This window comes from Gambusia affinis, linkage group LG13 (assembly GCF_019740435.1).
Source record: "Gambusia affinis linkage group LG13, SWU_Gaff_1.0, whole genome shotgun sequence".
NCBI lineage: Eukaryota > Metazoa > Chordata > Actinopteri > Cyprinodontiformes > Poeciliidae > Gambusia > Gambusia affinis.
This window is the reverse complement of record NC_057880.1, coordinates 10,971,857-10,988,414: the sequence shown is the minus strand read 5'-3', so window position 1 is coordinate 10,988,414 and position 16,558 is coordinate 10,971,857. Positions and strand designations below refer to the sequence as shown.

General features: G+C 36.8%; 1 protein-coding gene across 1 annotated transcript in view; it reads left to right on the top strand.

Moving 5' to 3' along the window:
* The window catches only part of insyn2ab (inhibitory synaptic factor 2Ab), a 31,181-nt gene that overhangs the window by 13,052 nt on the left and 1,571 nt on the right, over nt 1–16,558 (top strand). The window contains exons 3-4 of the mRNA XM_044136774.1: nt 5,435–5,506; nt 16,019–16,466. Coding sequence (XP_043992709.1) covers nt 5,435–5,506; nt 16,019–16,202 — 256 coding nt within the window. The 3' untranslated portion in view covers nt 16,203–16,466. The remainder of the gene's footprint in view (nt 1–5,434; nt 5,507–16,018; nt 16,467–16,558) is intronic.

Genomic DNA, 16,558 nt, shown 5'->3' with positions numbered 1-16,558 from the left:
ATACAATGTATGGGGAATACATCCCCAATGCAGAATGCTATCGCCAAAATTAATTAAATGATCTGTTTGGTATTTGTAAGGGAAAAAAAAGTAATCTATTCTTCAACGTATAAACATTCATCTGCAGGCCAGACAATGAGGGTTTTTTTGTTTTTTGGCAACGTGTGGCCATTTTAACCCATCTTGGTTTTCAATTATTTAGCTTTTTAGGGGCTTCTTGACAAGAGCTCGGCTTCACTTTGCTATCTTCTAATCATTGCTTTAGACCAGTGTTCCTCAACTCCAGTCCTCAGGGACTCGTGCCCTACATATTTTACATATATCTTTGTTTCACAACAACTGATTCAAATCATTGCATGACCTCCTCTGCATGCCATCAAGTACTGCAGGAGCCTACTGATCATGCACTACTACACTTGGCCTGAACTTTTTTGCCATATAGAAAGAAAATGTTTACCAGAAACAACGATTAATCAGGATAATGAATTTGAAATGACAATATTTGAAGAAAATTGTGTGTCTGCCACTGCACACAGAAGTGTCTCCTAGAACTTTTCAAAACAAATAAGAAAAGAACATGTTTACGATCTGTACAGAAATTGTGCAGGTCTATTTGGACAAATGGACAAAAAAAAAACAATCAAACAGTGGACACAATTGCTTGTGTGCCTTTAACTTGAGTTAAAGCTACGACTCAGATTTTACAATCATATCATGAAAATATGTGATTTGTGAAATTCCACATAAAGTGGACATATTTGTATTTAAATTGTTTGCAGATTGGGAGCAAAGTTGAACCTAAGTGAAATTCTTTGTATACACAAAGTTGACCAATAAAGCTGACTTTGATTTTGATATTGTAAACAATAACAATACTTTTGTCAGTTGACTGTAATCCTTCTCTCTAATCTTATTCAAAATACAATGTGTACTACATGTCAAGAGTGAAATCTGTATTGGCTAACTAAAGTTCTAGAACTTTGCTCAAGGCCAGGCTCTTAAAGCAACACAAAAACGACATCTATAAAATCCAAAAACGAATGCAGGGCAAAAAATTTTATTTAAGTGTTACTCATTCCCACTACAGAAGAAGGCACCCTGGTGCCACTGTAAGACTTTGTTTTGAAGGCCCAATTAGTGTGACCTCAGAGCACTGCCTTTCATCTCTACAAAATTCTGCCTGCTTGAAGCATCTGCAGTGTGCAGTGTTTGGGCATTGTGAGCCAGCGTTGTTAGATTACCTTCTCTGGTACATTCACAAACTGTATTTACTGCTTTGACATGGCTGTACAGTCCGATAGGCTTTTCTAAATCTTTGCTGCACTCTAAAACATATTTCTGAAGTTGGCATCATATTTTCTACACTGGCTGTCTTACTGCAGTGTCAAAACATCCTATAGACCAAAGAAATTTATCACGAGAGAACAAAATTAACCTATTTTTAGAGAAAATTTAGTTTTGAACATTATCGTTCAGAGGCTGGTGATGTGACTTTATTAGGTTTATGTAAAAACAACTCTTGGAGGGCCTTGACTGCAGTGCCAGAAGTTGATTGTTGATTTCTTTTTTTGTTTTTTTAGCAATTGTCAAGCATGCAATCTAAAATCTAATGTATTTTATTGCAATTGTTTGTGCAAGAAGAACACAGTTGTTCATAACTGGATCAAAACGTACAAATCTGAAAACTGTGGTCATGTGTTCAGGCTCTTCTGATGTAATATACTTAGATAAAATCTATGAAGGGCAATATTGGAGCAACACCTGTTAAAGCCTGCAAAAGAATTACAATAGGACAATGATCCAAAACACATAGACAGAGCTATGTGTTGGTATGGTTTAACTCAAAACATATTTATGTGGTAAAATGGCCGGCTGAAAGCTGGTTGATACATACAATGAAAGACTGGAACAGATGGCGTTTGGTGAACTTAAGGACCACAGCCACACATGAATAGCTAAAATCCACAAACAATTAAAACCCTACCAAAAACACCTAAAACTTCTTATTCCAATAGTTCAAACGCCTGAATATGCATCAATCCGCACAGTGGAAATTGTCTTAACATACAGAAGCTAACGTAAACAGTTTTCCTTATTTCCTCCCTTAAGTTTGACAGTATAGCTAATCAGAACCAAGTAAAAGAAATGTCTCCTGGATTAGCTGTTTTGCAAACAGTTGCTAATAGTGTGTCAAGGATCATTGCACCAATGTAGCATAACTTAAGAGCAGCATTTTTTTCTAATAATTTAAATATAGCTATTTTTAAAAAACTTCTGCGAGTAGGTTCACTTAAAAATATATGTCTTGTGTTATACTTACAGGGCAATACATAGTTACATTTAATCCTAAACTGTTATTCTGAATTGGTGGGTCGTAAAAAAGGAAATGGAAGAGAATAACAAGACAGGTTGAACTTTTAAAGCCACTGACTCAATCCTTATCACAGCTGCTCCCTAAAAACTCTGAATCTTAAATTCCCTGTGTGGCATGTTGCATGAACCCAGTGGGAACAAATGTTCTTAGTTAATGAGTAATATCTTTAGATTCTAGACTACAGGAAGTAAAAGTCCTCACAGTTTTACTGCAATAAGACTTATATCGATGAACCAGTCAAAGGGAAAGGTCATCTGTAGCCAAGCAGCTGCTGTGTACGAAATTCCAGATGGAATACAACTTCAGCTGAGCTTCCTTGGTTCACACCAGAATGGACGATAGCTCTTGTAAAAACTGGGCTATACAGAATATTTTAATCTTGCCTGCTTTGAACTGAAGACAATCTGCACATAAAACACTATGTTTTCATTTGTGACCAGGAACAAGATCCAGATAGTGATTCTAAGCAAATGTTTAAAAAGGAAAATATTTTTTTTTGCCATTATTTTTACCAACATGTCTTACCATCTATTCTATTATGTATTCTCATTTTAGGATGCAATAAATATTTTAACATTTCTTTATAGAAACCTTCCCGTTTGTCATTGCCTACTGCAGTCATTGCCGTGCTTGACCAGAATTTTCAAAAAGCGTCTGCAATTTACAGAAGAGTTTAGTAATTGGTGTTCAATCTTGTTTTTAATATGTCCCTTTCTTTTAGTCCCGATTTTGTTTCAAAATGATTGGGGACAAATTAGGAGCAAATTTAACAAATGGTTAAATGTTGGGTGCGGTTGCAGGCTTCTGTTGCTTAATTATGACTAAAATCATAACAATTGCTCTGAGCAATTTACGAGAAGACAACATATAATTAGTCAGTGTTTTTCTGTTGGGAACCAGATGTGAAAATAAAATAAAAAAACAGTCTTTCTTCAGTAATTTTGACTTTTTGCTAAATATTTTTTAAAGATTTGAAATATAAAGCTACTATTAATCGAAATGCTGGTAAATGCTTGCTATATGCCAGATAATGTAGAACTTCTTCAAGTCCAGGCACTGAGTTCTGGTGTCCTGTAATTTAGGTGTGTGTCTGCTTCAACACACCTGAGTCAAATAATCCGGTCATTAGCAGGACTTTGGAGAATTTGGCTGCATACCGAGGAGGTTCAGCCTTTTGGATCAGTCACGGAGTGGTTTGATTAATTTGTAAATGACTAAAATTATAACTTCTAGCTTTTATCTTCACCATAGTATGGACTACATACCTGATATTGCTTAGCCTTGTGAATTTAATAGCAAAGTTAACTATTAACTTTGCCACTGATTTCTCTGGCAACACCAAGTGGCACGTCGAATTATCAGCAAACAGCAGCTGACTGTTCTCATTGCACCATGTGATGGTGAAATTTCTTGTTTTTAATATTTACCACTGGTCCATCACATGTCAATGAATCAGTATTTGTTTTGTTTCCCCCTCCATTTGTTATAAAACCAAAATTTTATGAAAGCAATAAACTGATTAAGAGACGGGTGCTCACCATGTGTTTCACATCTCCTTAAATTTAGTGAAGTCAGACTTTCCGGGTGGAGGTTTTTTTTTGCAAGATCCAAAGAATAGGAAGCACAAACAACCCATTTATTTGTTTCATGTTTCACTTCTTTTAGGACTTTCCTTAGAATTTTTTATTTATTTATTTTTGGCAAAAGAATGTAAATTACACTCAAGGTTTAATTTGAGAAGCAAAACATGTCACGGGGAAAACTAAATGAGGTTTCTGTAGGACCTATTTTCCTTGAAATATTACTATCAAAGATGATGCAAACATTCATGCTGAAACTAATTATTTGGTGACTGTTTTCAAGGATGATAAGGGAAAGATTTGTACAATTCTACTGCAGAAATTTTATGTACACTGCATTGCACTATAAATGAAACATGAAGGGCCACTCAAGATGGTGACCTTTGTTCTCACATTATGCAGTGCTCAGGCAGGCGGAGCAGCAGGTATGCAGGCAGGGGGTGTGCACAGTGAAGCTTAAATCTTGAGGGCAAACCATGTCCCAGGACAACTGATACGAACAAACACCTCAGCAGCACGTCACGCTGTGTTTCAGTTCATTGACAGTAGATTTGGTCATGGACCTTCTATTGTGAATGGCTGTGTTAAATACATGCAGTGACTATTATTTGTGGTGAATAACAGCGAGAAGCTGTTTAAATGACATGAACCTAAAGATAAAGCCAGGCTGCACATCTCTGGAGCAGTCCTTGTCTTTGTGCTCAGTTCCTGTCCTTGCTCACAGCTGTTGGAGAACCCTTAATTTGAGAACAGGGCAGGGCGAATAAACCTGTCGCCCTTCAGCGCTCATCAGCATTTTCGATCCGCGCAGAAGCAGATCTGTTCCCCTCTTCGATGAGGTCACCTCCCATGCCATCGTAAGCAGGCGGGGTCGACCTCCTCCACATGTCATCCATCAGGGTGAAGGGCCGCCGTGACAGCACGCAGTTACATGTAGGACCTGAACACGACCATTCTCTGATGTTTCCTATGTTACCAAAGACTGCTGCATTAAAGCGCATGCTGTGTCAGTAACAATGAGTGCACTTGGTTAAGGAAATTTATATTCAAGGTTATGAATAATCTGAGTTTGAAAGATGGAGACTGTTAAAGCAATTACAGTCATGTAGTGCATAGGAGATTCTTTCTTCGGGGGAGAACACCTGAATTACCGTTGGTGATTTGTAGAGGGCTTTTAGCACAATTATTTCACTGCTAGATGAGAGAAAAGTGTGGAGTGGCACAGATTGTGAAGATTTCTATTATGCAAGTTGTGCTGCAGAAATTATAATGCACTGCCATTGCAAAGCAAGATATCTCAACCAGATAAAATTAGCAAATCTGCTCATCAATTAGCCAAATGTAAGAGATCAACAAGATCAACACTGCACCGTTTTTAGTTCAGCTGTAACTAGAACAAATCTGATTGCTCACGCCCACAGCTGTTGACATATGCAAATGCAACTCTAATTCACAGAAACGTTTCTCTTTCTTTTTGCAGGCTCTCATACAGAACGGGACAAGACACAGCCAACTGTGACACGTGTCGAAACAGCGCCTGCATCATTTACAGGTACATTAACGCTGCATTAATTCTGAACCGTCGACAGTGTGCTACATTAAGGTTCTCCCATTCTCAAACGGCTAAGCTGTTGTCCTTGCATAATGGACTAACTTCAACAAAAGCACTCCAAAATCTACTTTAATGTTTCAGGGATTGTTTTTTGGGCAAAATGGTTCCACTATTTTTAATGTACAATGGCTATTGGAAGTATTCATACCCTTGGATAATTTTTACCTTTTGGCATACATGGAATTTCCAATAAACCCTTATAAAGTGACCTAAGTGGTATGATGTTAAATGTGTTTTTGTTTTTTTTGTTTTTTTTTCCATTTTTACTTGTTTATTTTTTTTTTTTACAAATATAGAAATATGAACTGTGGCATTGCCTGTATTCAGGCCACCTGACATAATACTTTGTAACGCAATGGATCTTGCCACAACTTTTCAACAGGATTTCTGTCAGAACTTAAAGTCATGATCATGTCAAGTCCATGATCAAATTTATTCAATTTTAGCTCTGGCTGTATGTTTGGGGTCATTGTCCTGCCAAGAGGTGAAATCCTGACCTGGTCTTGAAAAGCCTGGAACTGATTTTTGTCAAGGTTCGCCCTGTATTGTGTTCCATCCAGCCTCCCATCATCTTTGACTGAATGGCCTAATTCTGCAGCATGAATGCATTCCAGCAACATTTAGGGCCTGATCTTCTAAGGCTGTTGTGTCGGAAAAACAGGCGTAAACATGATCACACACACTGACAACTCCATGCCACAGTCTTCTGCTTATTTCTAAAAAAAGAAAGAAAAACAATAGAGATTTTTTTTTTACTCAATGTAAAACAAAAGGTCAGTAATTGTTTCCTTATTTTTGTATTATGCACTACGTTTTGTGTGCGTATCGCATAAACTCTTATGAAGAAGCTTGTAGCTACAGACAATCAACATTGGGAATGGACGGATGCATTTTATCAAGCAGATTAGACAATATTGTAAATGAACAAGTTATTAATAATTTGATGGAGGTTTTGTACATTCTCACATTTTTGAGAAATAGGCTGAATAGACTCTGACTGAATGATGTGACAGAAATAGATGTAGTTTACCACAAAGAGGGAAAGGTATAAAATGGTAAAATGTTCTGGTCGAATAAGTAGCAGGACAAATAGTAAACAGTTGAACATATTTAAAGTAGAAATATTTATATGTATGAGCACATGTTATTCAAATTTCTACAGTAAAATTATGGGAAATATTAGAACTTAATGTTCAGCACTACTCCTGTCTCTGGTTTTACTGCAGGGATAAATAATGACTCCGGCGTTGGTTTCTGAGGACTGTATGACCTCAATGTGACCGAAACGTAAATTTACAGTGAAATGGGAAGTTATATAAAGTAGGAAGTTTTGTGACCACGGTGTAAATCATCAGATGCCATGAAGCTGTTTAAATATTTACAGGTAGATTTGAATTGAACTTCATTATTTGCTTATCTGTTATGTCTTTGTCGTTTTAAAATAATGTTTTATTTTGCACAAAAAAGTTTAATCTAACAGTGTGAGTTTTTAAGCAACATAAGCTCAGAGTAATCTTGCGAGACAGGAGGGAAAATTATAGAAGCCTTGAAGTAATCGGTTCTATCTAAACTGTAAACAGAAAATTGGCGCTCAAGCCCAAAGAAGAAAGGACAATTTAGAGTTTAGTTCTGTAAGAGGAAGAACACATTTAAAATTTGCTCAAAACCTCAAACCACACATTCAAGCTTTTACCATGATTATGTCAAAAATCTGTTGTGTCAAACTAACCCAGATTGTTGCGAAAGATCCTTGTGCAACTTGAAAGCAAAAGTTATGTTTCATTAAAGCTTGAAGGGAATGACAAATCACTGATTTCTCACAGGCTACTACTTCTGAAAAATCGCTAAATACATAGAAATTAATCAAAATTAAATATAATAGTAGATATAAGAACGATCTCAAAATAATCTTGTAAAATAATAATAAAAAATAATAATTTAAATTAAAATTAAAAACGTCTGACTGGCTGATTACTAAAAAAACTGAGAATTTGACATTTTTTAAAAATAGTGTTTCCGAATTGAAGGTCCTGTTACTCGTTACAAAAGCCAATCCTCACTTCAGGATGGGGAAAAACATTAACTATCAAGCAGTCCATCTAAATCAATGTAAAATGCCCAGACAGGCAAAAAACATTCAGATACATTATTTTAAGTGCACTGCCAAAATGAATAAGTAGCTTTATGGAAAGCATTGAAAAAACGTACACTATAGAAAACATTTAGTTCAAAACTGATGTTGAGGATGTTGATGTTATGTAAGGAAAACCTTACTGAATGGTGAATCCAATAATTTAAGCAAAAAAATCCATGTTGTCTCAATGGGAGAAGATTGACCTTTTGCAATCGCGGTATATTTCAAAGACAAAAAAGAATGATTTCATTCCACAGAATATGGTGCTATGGTCATGATCTTTGAGACTTTTTTTTTTTTTTTTTACTCTGCGTTATTTTAGTTCTTGTGTATTTGTATTCTGTTCCATGTGTTTCATCAGACGGTTCTCCCATTTCCTCAGTTCTTCATCAGTTACTCGCCTTCCCTCACAGCTGCATGCTGTTTCTAATCAACCACCTGCTCCTTGTTTAGTAATTAACTCTCCAGCAAATATCGCTGTTGGTCATATCATTCTATTATTCACGCAATGTTTTCTTGTTCTTCTCCTGCGATGTATTTTTTATTTATTTATTACTTTTATTCCAATTGGACCTTTGTTTTTGTAAGGTTTCGGATTCCTTTTTTTAAGTGAAGCTGTTTGTTTTTGTCTGCTGTCTGCATTAGGGTCCTTCCTTCAAAACCTCATGTGTTCATTGATGCAGGTTTGTATGAGTGTGCTTGTCTTGCTCATGTAAAACTTGAAAAATAAGTAAAAATGACTTTATTTATAAAAGGATGTTTAAGTCTTTAAAGCCTGGAATTATTTCCAATTGCATAAAAGGAAAATAGTCTGTCAAATTGTAATTTAATTTGTAATTTGCAAATACATGCAAATAGCTGCACATTGCAGCTTTGTGGATGTTGACAGGCTGGCCAAAGTATTTGGCTTCATAGTCATTGAGGAATTCTCCACTTTAAGTCCTTTGTATGGCTGCCTTTTGGCATTGGTAACATGAAACTGGAATGTTATATACCAACTGTTTTTTTTTTGTTTTTTTAAGTTTTGATTTGGGACACTATTGTTCTATTTGTGAAAACAAAAATGTTTATTTTCTTAAAAACATTACTTAATTTCATCTCACTCTGTGGACCTAGTGTTGGGTATCCTCTCATCCTGCTAGTTGGAGGATGTTACAAATATTTGTAACATATACAAAGTATAATTTTATAGCCCAATCAGAACTTAGGTTGTTCTAAAACATTTTGGTTCGTTGAGAGAGCACCGACAAATATTTGTTGGTCATTCAATTTGTTAAAGTGGTTTGTGTAGCTCTGACACAGTGCTCACAATTAATCTAAACAATTGTTCTCTATTGCCATACTTTTACACTCTGCTTAGGCTAAAATTAAAGTAATGGAAGTGTACTTGGCTCAGATTGTTTGCCTGTTGGAACGTTGCACACAAAAAGTCCTTAAGAGCAGAAAAAAAAAACATTAAATGTAAAAGTACAACATCCTTGTACTTTTCACACTTGAGACCCTGATCTGAGGTAGGTCTAAATGAAAATCTTCTCAATATGAATCAGAACAGATAAGGAATGATGATTTAATAAAGATGCCTGACTAAAGACCTTTTCGTGCTATGCTGTTGTTCAGGAGCTTTAATGTGAAGTTGGCAGCAGAAGAAGACTCAAAACGTTGTTCTCTGTCAATAGCTCTTAAAAATGTGGCAGAGACGTGGATCTGCGGAGTGACAGCCACACCTCCGTGTCAGTACTAAACAGAGATGCTGTACTATAGTCAATAAAAATTTGAAAAAGACTCGAGGCTCTAAAAAATGAGCCTGAGTCATCATAAGAGAATGACGTTCAACAGGCACCGACAGAGGATCTAAAAGCAGCCCTCCTCTTTCCCCAGAGAGACAGGATGGCTGACCCTGAAATACAATAAATATCAGATTGGAACAGCATGTTACATCTAAGTCTGATTTTGTTTCCATCACTAATGTCACAAGATTAATATCAGAGTACTTGCCTTTTGTCTGACCAAAGCAAAGCATTAAGCATTAAGTTGTGGATCTGCTTATCTAGTCATTAGGACATTGTACATGTTGAAGTAAAAGCTTTTAAACAGATGGACTTTCCTGAATTAAGAGCCAACAGTAAGCAGTTCACCTTTTAGCATAAGGCGGTCAGCCATCCAGATGTTCACCCAACTCTTGAAGTCGGAGTCAACAAGGCCAAAGGCAGCAATGTGAGTTGTCCCAAACACCCTCTACCTCTTTCTGCCAAACCAAAGCCTAACACTGAACCACGAGCTCTTCAATGAGCTAGAAAATGGGAGAGGAAATTGAGACGGCAGTCCTCGTAGCTGGCTCCCCTCTCAAGCAGTAAATGATATCAGAATCGATTGTTATACCAGAAAGGTCTGTCATGGTATTTCTTTATGTTGCCTGATTGCATTTTTGCTGTTTTTGACTCAAAGTCAGCAGCAGACCTCTAGGACTTTGGTAAAACAAAGGGTTGGGAAAAAATAGATAAAAGTTTGAACTAAAAAAAATAAAATAAAATAAAATTAGAAAGCCATTCTTCCTGGTTGCATGCAGAATTTATATGCATCTGTCTCTTTACTCTGTGTATCCTTATTTATACTGGATTATGCCCTCAATTGCCTTCATAACTACTTTAATTCTCCACACCACAGACTGAAAAAGATGATGAAAACAGTCCTCTGTGTCAGGATCTAAGTGTCTTTGTGCTTTGTTAGTCACCTTGGTTATATATTCATATAATTTTGAGTGGATGTTTTTGATGTCACTCATTGTCCTCTGCACATGATTTACTATTTCAATTTGAGATGTTTTGTTTCTGTTCTCTTAAGAGCAGAATACAAAATTTCCAATCACTGGAAATAAGGTTCCCAGTTAATGGAAATCTTATTTCAGTGCTAAATGAAAGAGCTTTATGTCACCATGTCCATGTGTCTAAATACATTGTTGGTGCAATGTGAGTTGCTGTTTAACTTTGTGTGTGAGCAGGTTAATGAACAGGTGAACAAAAAAAACAAAAAAAACAGTGGTTTTTATTTTATTTACTGCAATTTTCCTAAATATGAGTTTTTACCAAGCAAAGTTAAGTAGCACCAAAATAAATCAAGTTCAAAGTGGTCCATGCTTGTTTGGAGGTTCTCCCTCCTCAGTTTAATGAACTTTATAAATCCTAGTAGAAAGCTAGAAAGGAAAGGTAAATAATCTGTCTTTAAACAGCGTAAGATAGCAATATGTGAGTTCTTTTTCAGCTAGCTTTCAGGTGCTAATAATGTGTTAAACTGAGCATTACTCACAATAACTCATTGTAACAAAGCAGAGTAAGACTTAATCAAGATGCACACTGACACAGAAGCAGCTTGTGTCTGAAATTTCAGTTCTTATTGACCAAACAGGCCTCTATTGATTTGTGGGGTTTTTTGAGAGTTTAGCAATTATTGAAGCTTTCAGGAACTAAGCTTTAAATAATCTGGCAAAAGCAATACAATTAGGAAAATATCTTGCCAGTGAGATGTATTATTTGTGTCATAGTATTTTGTTTCCTTTTTATAAGACATGGTGAACCTTTTTTTACAGATACGGAAACAGCAAATGGGATTAACAAAGGAATGTGGATGCCATATAATGGAGATTTGTCATACCAACACACTAACTTAAAGGAGAAATTGTCATTAACTCTCTGTTTTGGACTGGTCTTAATATCGCCCACCTTATTAGTAGCCCGTCCTCCTTATTAGTGTCACAGAGTAGTTTGTCCAAGGTTGCTGCACTGCCAGCAGTTTAACTGAGTCAGTAAAGCAAACTTTAATAAGAGGGCCACTGGTGATGGGATCACACGGCTTTAATAACGGAGCAAAGCAGAGTAAAACTGCAGCCAAAAGAAGAAGAAGACAAAAGAGACACAATAGAGATGTATCTGTCCACCACATATATACATGCATACACACTTGGAACACCAGCATGAAGTCTTTGCAGCTGGGTTGTACAGCACTATCTGCAGAATTTTGCTACTTGTGACAGTCATTTTGGCAGAGACAGAACTGTGATGGATTACCACCCTGGTTGCAAAATGCTCCATTTTGTTCAGTGACTGTAAAAGTCATTCCGTTAGACTGTAATAAACAATTATTTAATGGTACATGGAACAGACAAAATGATTATCTCATACTTTATTAGTCCTCTGTGGAGAGCATCTGTAGTTTTGTTATATAAATGACTTCCATTTAGAGAGAGTAAACCAAGCGCAAAGTTTTTGCTACCATGCAGTCTGTTCCCAGTAAAACTAAACATTTGCTGCACTGACACATTTAATCTTACCAGCATCCTATTAGTTAAACAAAAGAGAGAAACTACAGCACCTTACAGAAAACTAGTCCTCTATATAATCAGAGTTCGACGAAGTTTCTATGTTGTTATTGTGACAATTTAGAGGATGATGTTGAATTTTAAAGAAGTTGTGCATGTAAAATGTCCAATAAAGTCAGGAATCTGGCAGCTGCAGAGCTAAAGTAGTCAATCTGTGGGTCCTCCAAACTCCAGCTCTCCCCTGACAGCCTCCTCCTACCTTTGTTATTGAGTAGTGTCTCATTTATCATCACAACAAATAGGGCAAGCATTTGGCAGGTGAGATAAGGATGGATAGGATGAGGGTATAGGAGAAATATTACTGGAATAACTATTATGATGGTGTTTAGTAAAGTGGAGGAAAAAGTCCATTGCAAATGTAATTACTACTTTCTTGTGATGTAAATATGCAGAAATGAAAAATATTAATTTGGAAACTCACCATTCTAGTTTTCAGGCGCTAGATGGATTTTACATATAAGGAATGTGTGATTTTTAAAAAAAAATCGTTCCAATAGGTCAAAAATAAGGTATATGTTGCACCTAATTATCTGTGTTGCATCATAGTTTACATAAACATGGAGATAGCTTCCACCATTTTTAATTTGTGCTTTGTTTAAATTTTGAAATAAAGGTGATCAAATGTAGTCCATATCCATTAAAATAATTGGTGAAACAGAGCCTGAGGTCAGATAGAAACCTCAAAGCAGATCAGTAAAAAAAGAAAGGGAAAGACAATAAACCTATGACTAAAGCTATGGTCATATATGCATCTTCCAGGCACAGTATAATTTTATAGCACAATCAGAACTTATGTTATAAAACATTGTGGTTTGTTGAGAGAGCACATTAGATTATTCTCTCATTGATAAATATAGGTTTATTTTTCTCTGCGTAACATACAATAGAGGTTTTTCTATTAAATGCCCTGTGTATGACTTCTACATGTCAACCCGTGAGGGAAATCACTGTAATTTCCTGGCAGTTTATTTTAAATAACCCACCAGGAAACTGGTGCTCTCGGTGGAAGCCATTTATTTTATTTTTTTTGTCAAGTGTGGAGCTTGGGCTGAAAATTGCAAAGGAAGAGAGAGGATAATGGGAAGGAAGGCAGCTTTAGGTTTAAAGCACTGAGAATAGAAAATAGTTGACGGGATGTTTTACAAAGACACCCAGTAGCAAAATCCCTCCCAGGAGCAGCAATTATTGAATGGTGCTCAGCAACCGCAGACAAACAAACAACTCACCACTGATCACAGCAATAGCTACTCACATTGCATAGATAAGGAGATGATTAATATGGTTTTCGGAGTGCCCTGGAAGATTTCCCGTCTCCAACTGCTTCAATTTGTCTGTGCACAGAGATGATCTTAGATATGAGGCTTTTGTTTGCCGAATCATTTGCCCTCTGGTGTTAAATGAACCATGCAGTGTTGTTCTGGGCTTCTCTCCCAGAGGTTTGCACCCAGTGTAGAAAAATCCCATTGATCCGCCAAGTGATTAACTGCTCAATAATTGTTGAGCTTATTCTGCATTTCACCGCACCGATGTTACTCTAAACTGCTTGCTGTCAAGTCAACATCATTTGAACGTTGTTATGAATGTGCACGGTTGTTTCCGACAGAGGGAAACATTTGCAACCATAAAAGCAAGAGAAGGTGGAACAGGGCATATTACATGTATTATTAAGAGATGAGCAATGAACAAGTGAGATAAAAGCATCACCAAAAACGTAGTTTCTCATTTCCGAGGACTCACTTCTCAGGAGACCTACAAAAATTGGCTTTCATTTGAAGTGAACGTGAAATTACAGGAGAACAGGTTTAATTTTGATCAAATCGAGTTACATAAAAAGGCTCCTTTAAATCAGGAGTGACGTTGAGGTTAAAGCAGCATTAAATTGGCCTTTACACGATTTTTGTCTTACTTTTACATTTCACCTAACACGGTGAAAAGCAGGTCTCAGCCTGCCAATCCAGCCCTCAATGAGGTCGCTCCTCTGGAGGCTTTAATAGAGCTCTGCTCTTAACCGAGACCTATTGTCAGGGGGTGAGGACAGTTTCCAGTTTCATTATATCATTTTGAGTCAAGCATATCCTTTAGCAAACTAATTACTGTGCCTATCAAAAGTGGCTGCCCTATCAGGGCAATCTTTGCACGTTAATGTCCGTTTCTCTGTCTGCAGATGAGAAGAAACACTGCATGTTTGACCTTGCGTTGTCAAATGTCGTTCTTTTCTTTATTTCCGTTTGTTCATCTCCACTTATTCCTCAGAATGTCAGGGGTGAGGTCTGTAAGTCCTTGAAGTCACTTCAATCTGTTGTGTAAAATATTTAGCGCTAATGGAGAAAATTAAGCAAACAGCAATCAATTAAAATATCCAAAGCACAAATTTGATTGTTGGGTAGACTTTATTTATTGTCATCACTTTTCCAGTGCACATAGCAAGCAGATAGCTAATTCTTTATTATCTCCTCTGTAACACATAAATTGGACATAGCAAGATAAGGCAAACCAGCAATATACAAGAAATCAATAGCTATAAAGAGAGAGGAAATGGTGTACAATGATGTATTTTCCCCTTGCTTGAATACAACCAGTTAATTAGGGACTGCTCAGGCTCTCAATAGTTTCATTTGGATGAGATTAAGTCCCACAGTTCTCCCCGCCCTGGGAGATTTAATCAGAGAGATAGTTCAGCTACGACGCCGCAACAAAATCAGACGATGATCAGACTGGGATTACACTCGTGGCTGTTGAGGTCTGATGTCAGGAGCAACCAAAATCCGGGCTTTTTTAAATTATTATTATGCTAATATAATCTATGCAGGAAAAGCCCATTTGACTGCAGTGTTGGAGAATGCAGAGAAACTTTCTTACTTCAAAGGAGCCTCTGAAATGTTGAGCTGCAGCCGGTATGTTCTGCTGGGGCCTGTCAGTTCATTTGAACTAGTTGCCTCTATTCAAACAGCAGTAAATTGATATGCTAATATAATCTCAGGAAAAGCCCATTTGACTGCAGTGTTGGAGAATGCAGAGAAACTTTCTTACTTCAAAGGAGCCTCTGAAATGTTGAGCTGCAGCCGGTATGTTCTGCTGGGGCCTGTCAGTTCATTTGAACTAGTTGCCTCTATTCAAACAGCAGTAAATTGATCAAATTAAAATCACTAATTACTAAGACCAAAAACATTAGTGTTACTTATCCCATGTGCAGTGGTTTACTTATACTCATTATGGAGATGAGTGTAATATCCACCATAATTTTGGACTTTTTGTCAAGTACCTGAACGGTAGTTCTTTCAAGCTGTAATGATGCAAGTTATATCTTTAATGAATCACATACATTTTTGATTTATGCTGGATTTTCTGTAATCTATACAGAATAAAATTCTAGCAAAATAAGCTACATATTATACACACACAACCTGATTTACAATCAGTTATAGAATATACATTGACCATTGCAGAAAAACTTTTACGCAAAGTTCGCAAATGTTTTGCATAGTTAAGCTTACTGGTTTCCAAAAGCCTGACATTAACCTGCTTGAACTATTTCAAAACCAGATTATCGTCCTGATGAATTTCTCAAAACTTTCCAAGCTTTAGCCATTTGTTACTTTAAATAGGATCAAAGAATTTGGGGTTATTCCCTTGCCTTCATTGTTCCCTTTTACTGCAGTTAATTGGAGCTGACACAAATCAGTTGACAAGTCCAAGGTTCTTAGGTTGGAAATCCCCAATGTGACTCCTAACATGATTCTTTAGTTTCAAGGGCTTCTCTTATTGGCTATGTGAAAATGTGCTTTGTACTGGACAGTGATAATGATATTTCTTTAGTTTGGCAATAGAAGGTGTACATAATTGACGGGTACAAAATAGATGAAATGAGATCAAATGATGTAAAGGTTATTTGAACATCTAAGTTATCTTATTTATTTACATCCTACTCTTTATGTTTGTCTTGCAGTGTGGAGCTGGACTTTAAGCAACAGGAGGATAAGCTACAGCCCTTGATGAAGAGACTTTGCCCCATGGACAGTCGACAGTGCCCTGCTCTGCCTTATTCCAACGAAGTGTTCACCTCCACCCCAAAGCGCAAGTCCAAGTCAGAATCCAAGAAGCATGCTCGCTGGAAACTTTGGTTCCTTTGAATAAAATGTAAAGCCTTTGAAGAAAAAAGCCATCTTTTTTGGGGCACATCAACATCTCCAGTTATTCATGGAGCACTTAAAGGAATAGCCAGATGGAGGACCAACAAGCAGCGTGAATGGATGCTGTCGGACACCAGTTGACATAAGGCTTTGAACGTAGACTGTCACATCAGCTGGGGGAGAGCAGAGACACAAAATGTTTTCATTTCAGTCTAATCTTTTTTGACACATTTGCTGGACATTATTGGCAGCTTCAAACTCTAGGTAAGCAATTTGTACACCCACTTTCTGTAAATATTAAGCCATTTAGGTCAAGAACAAAACCATTTTTTTTTTATCAATTTTCCATATTCATA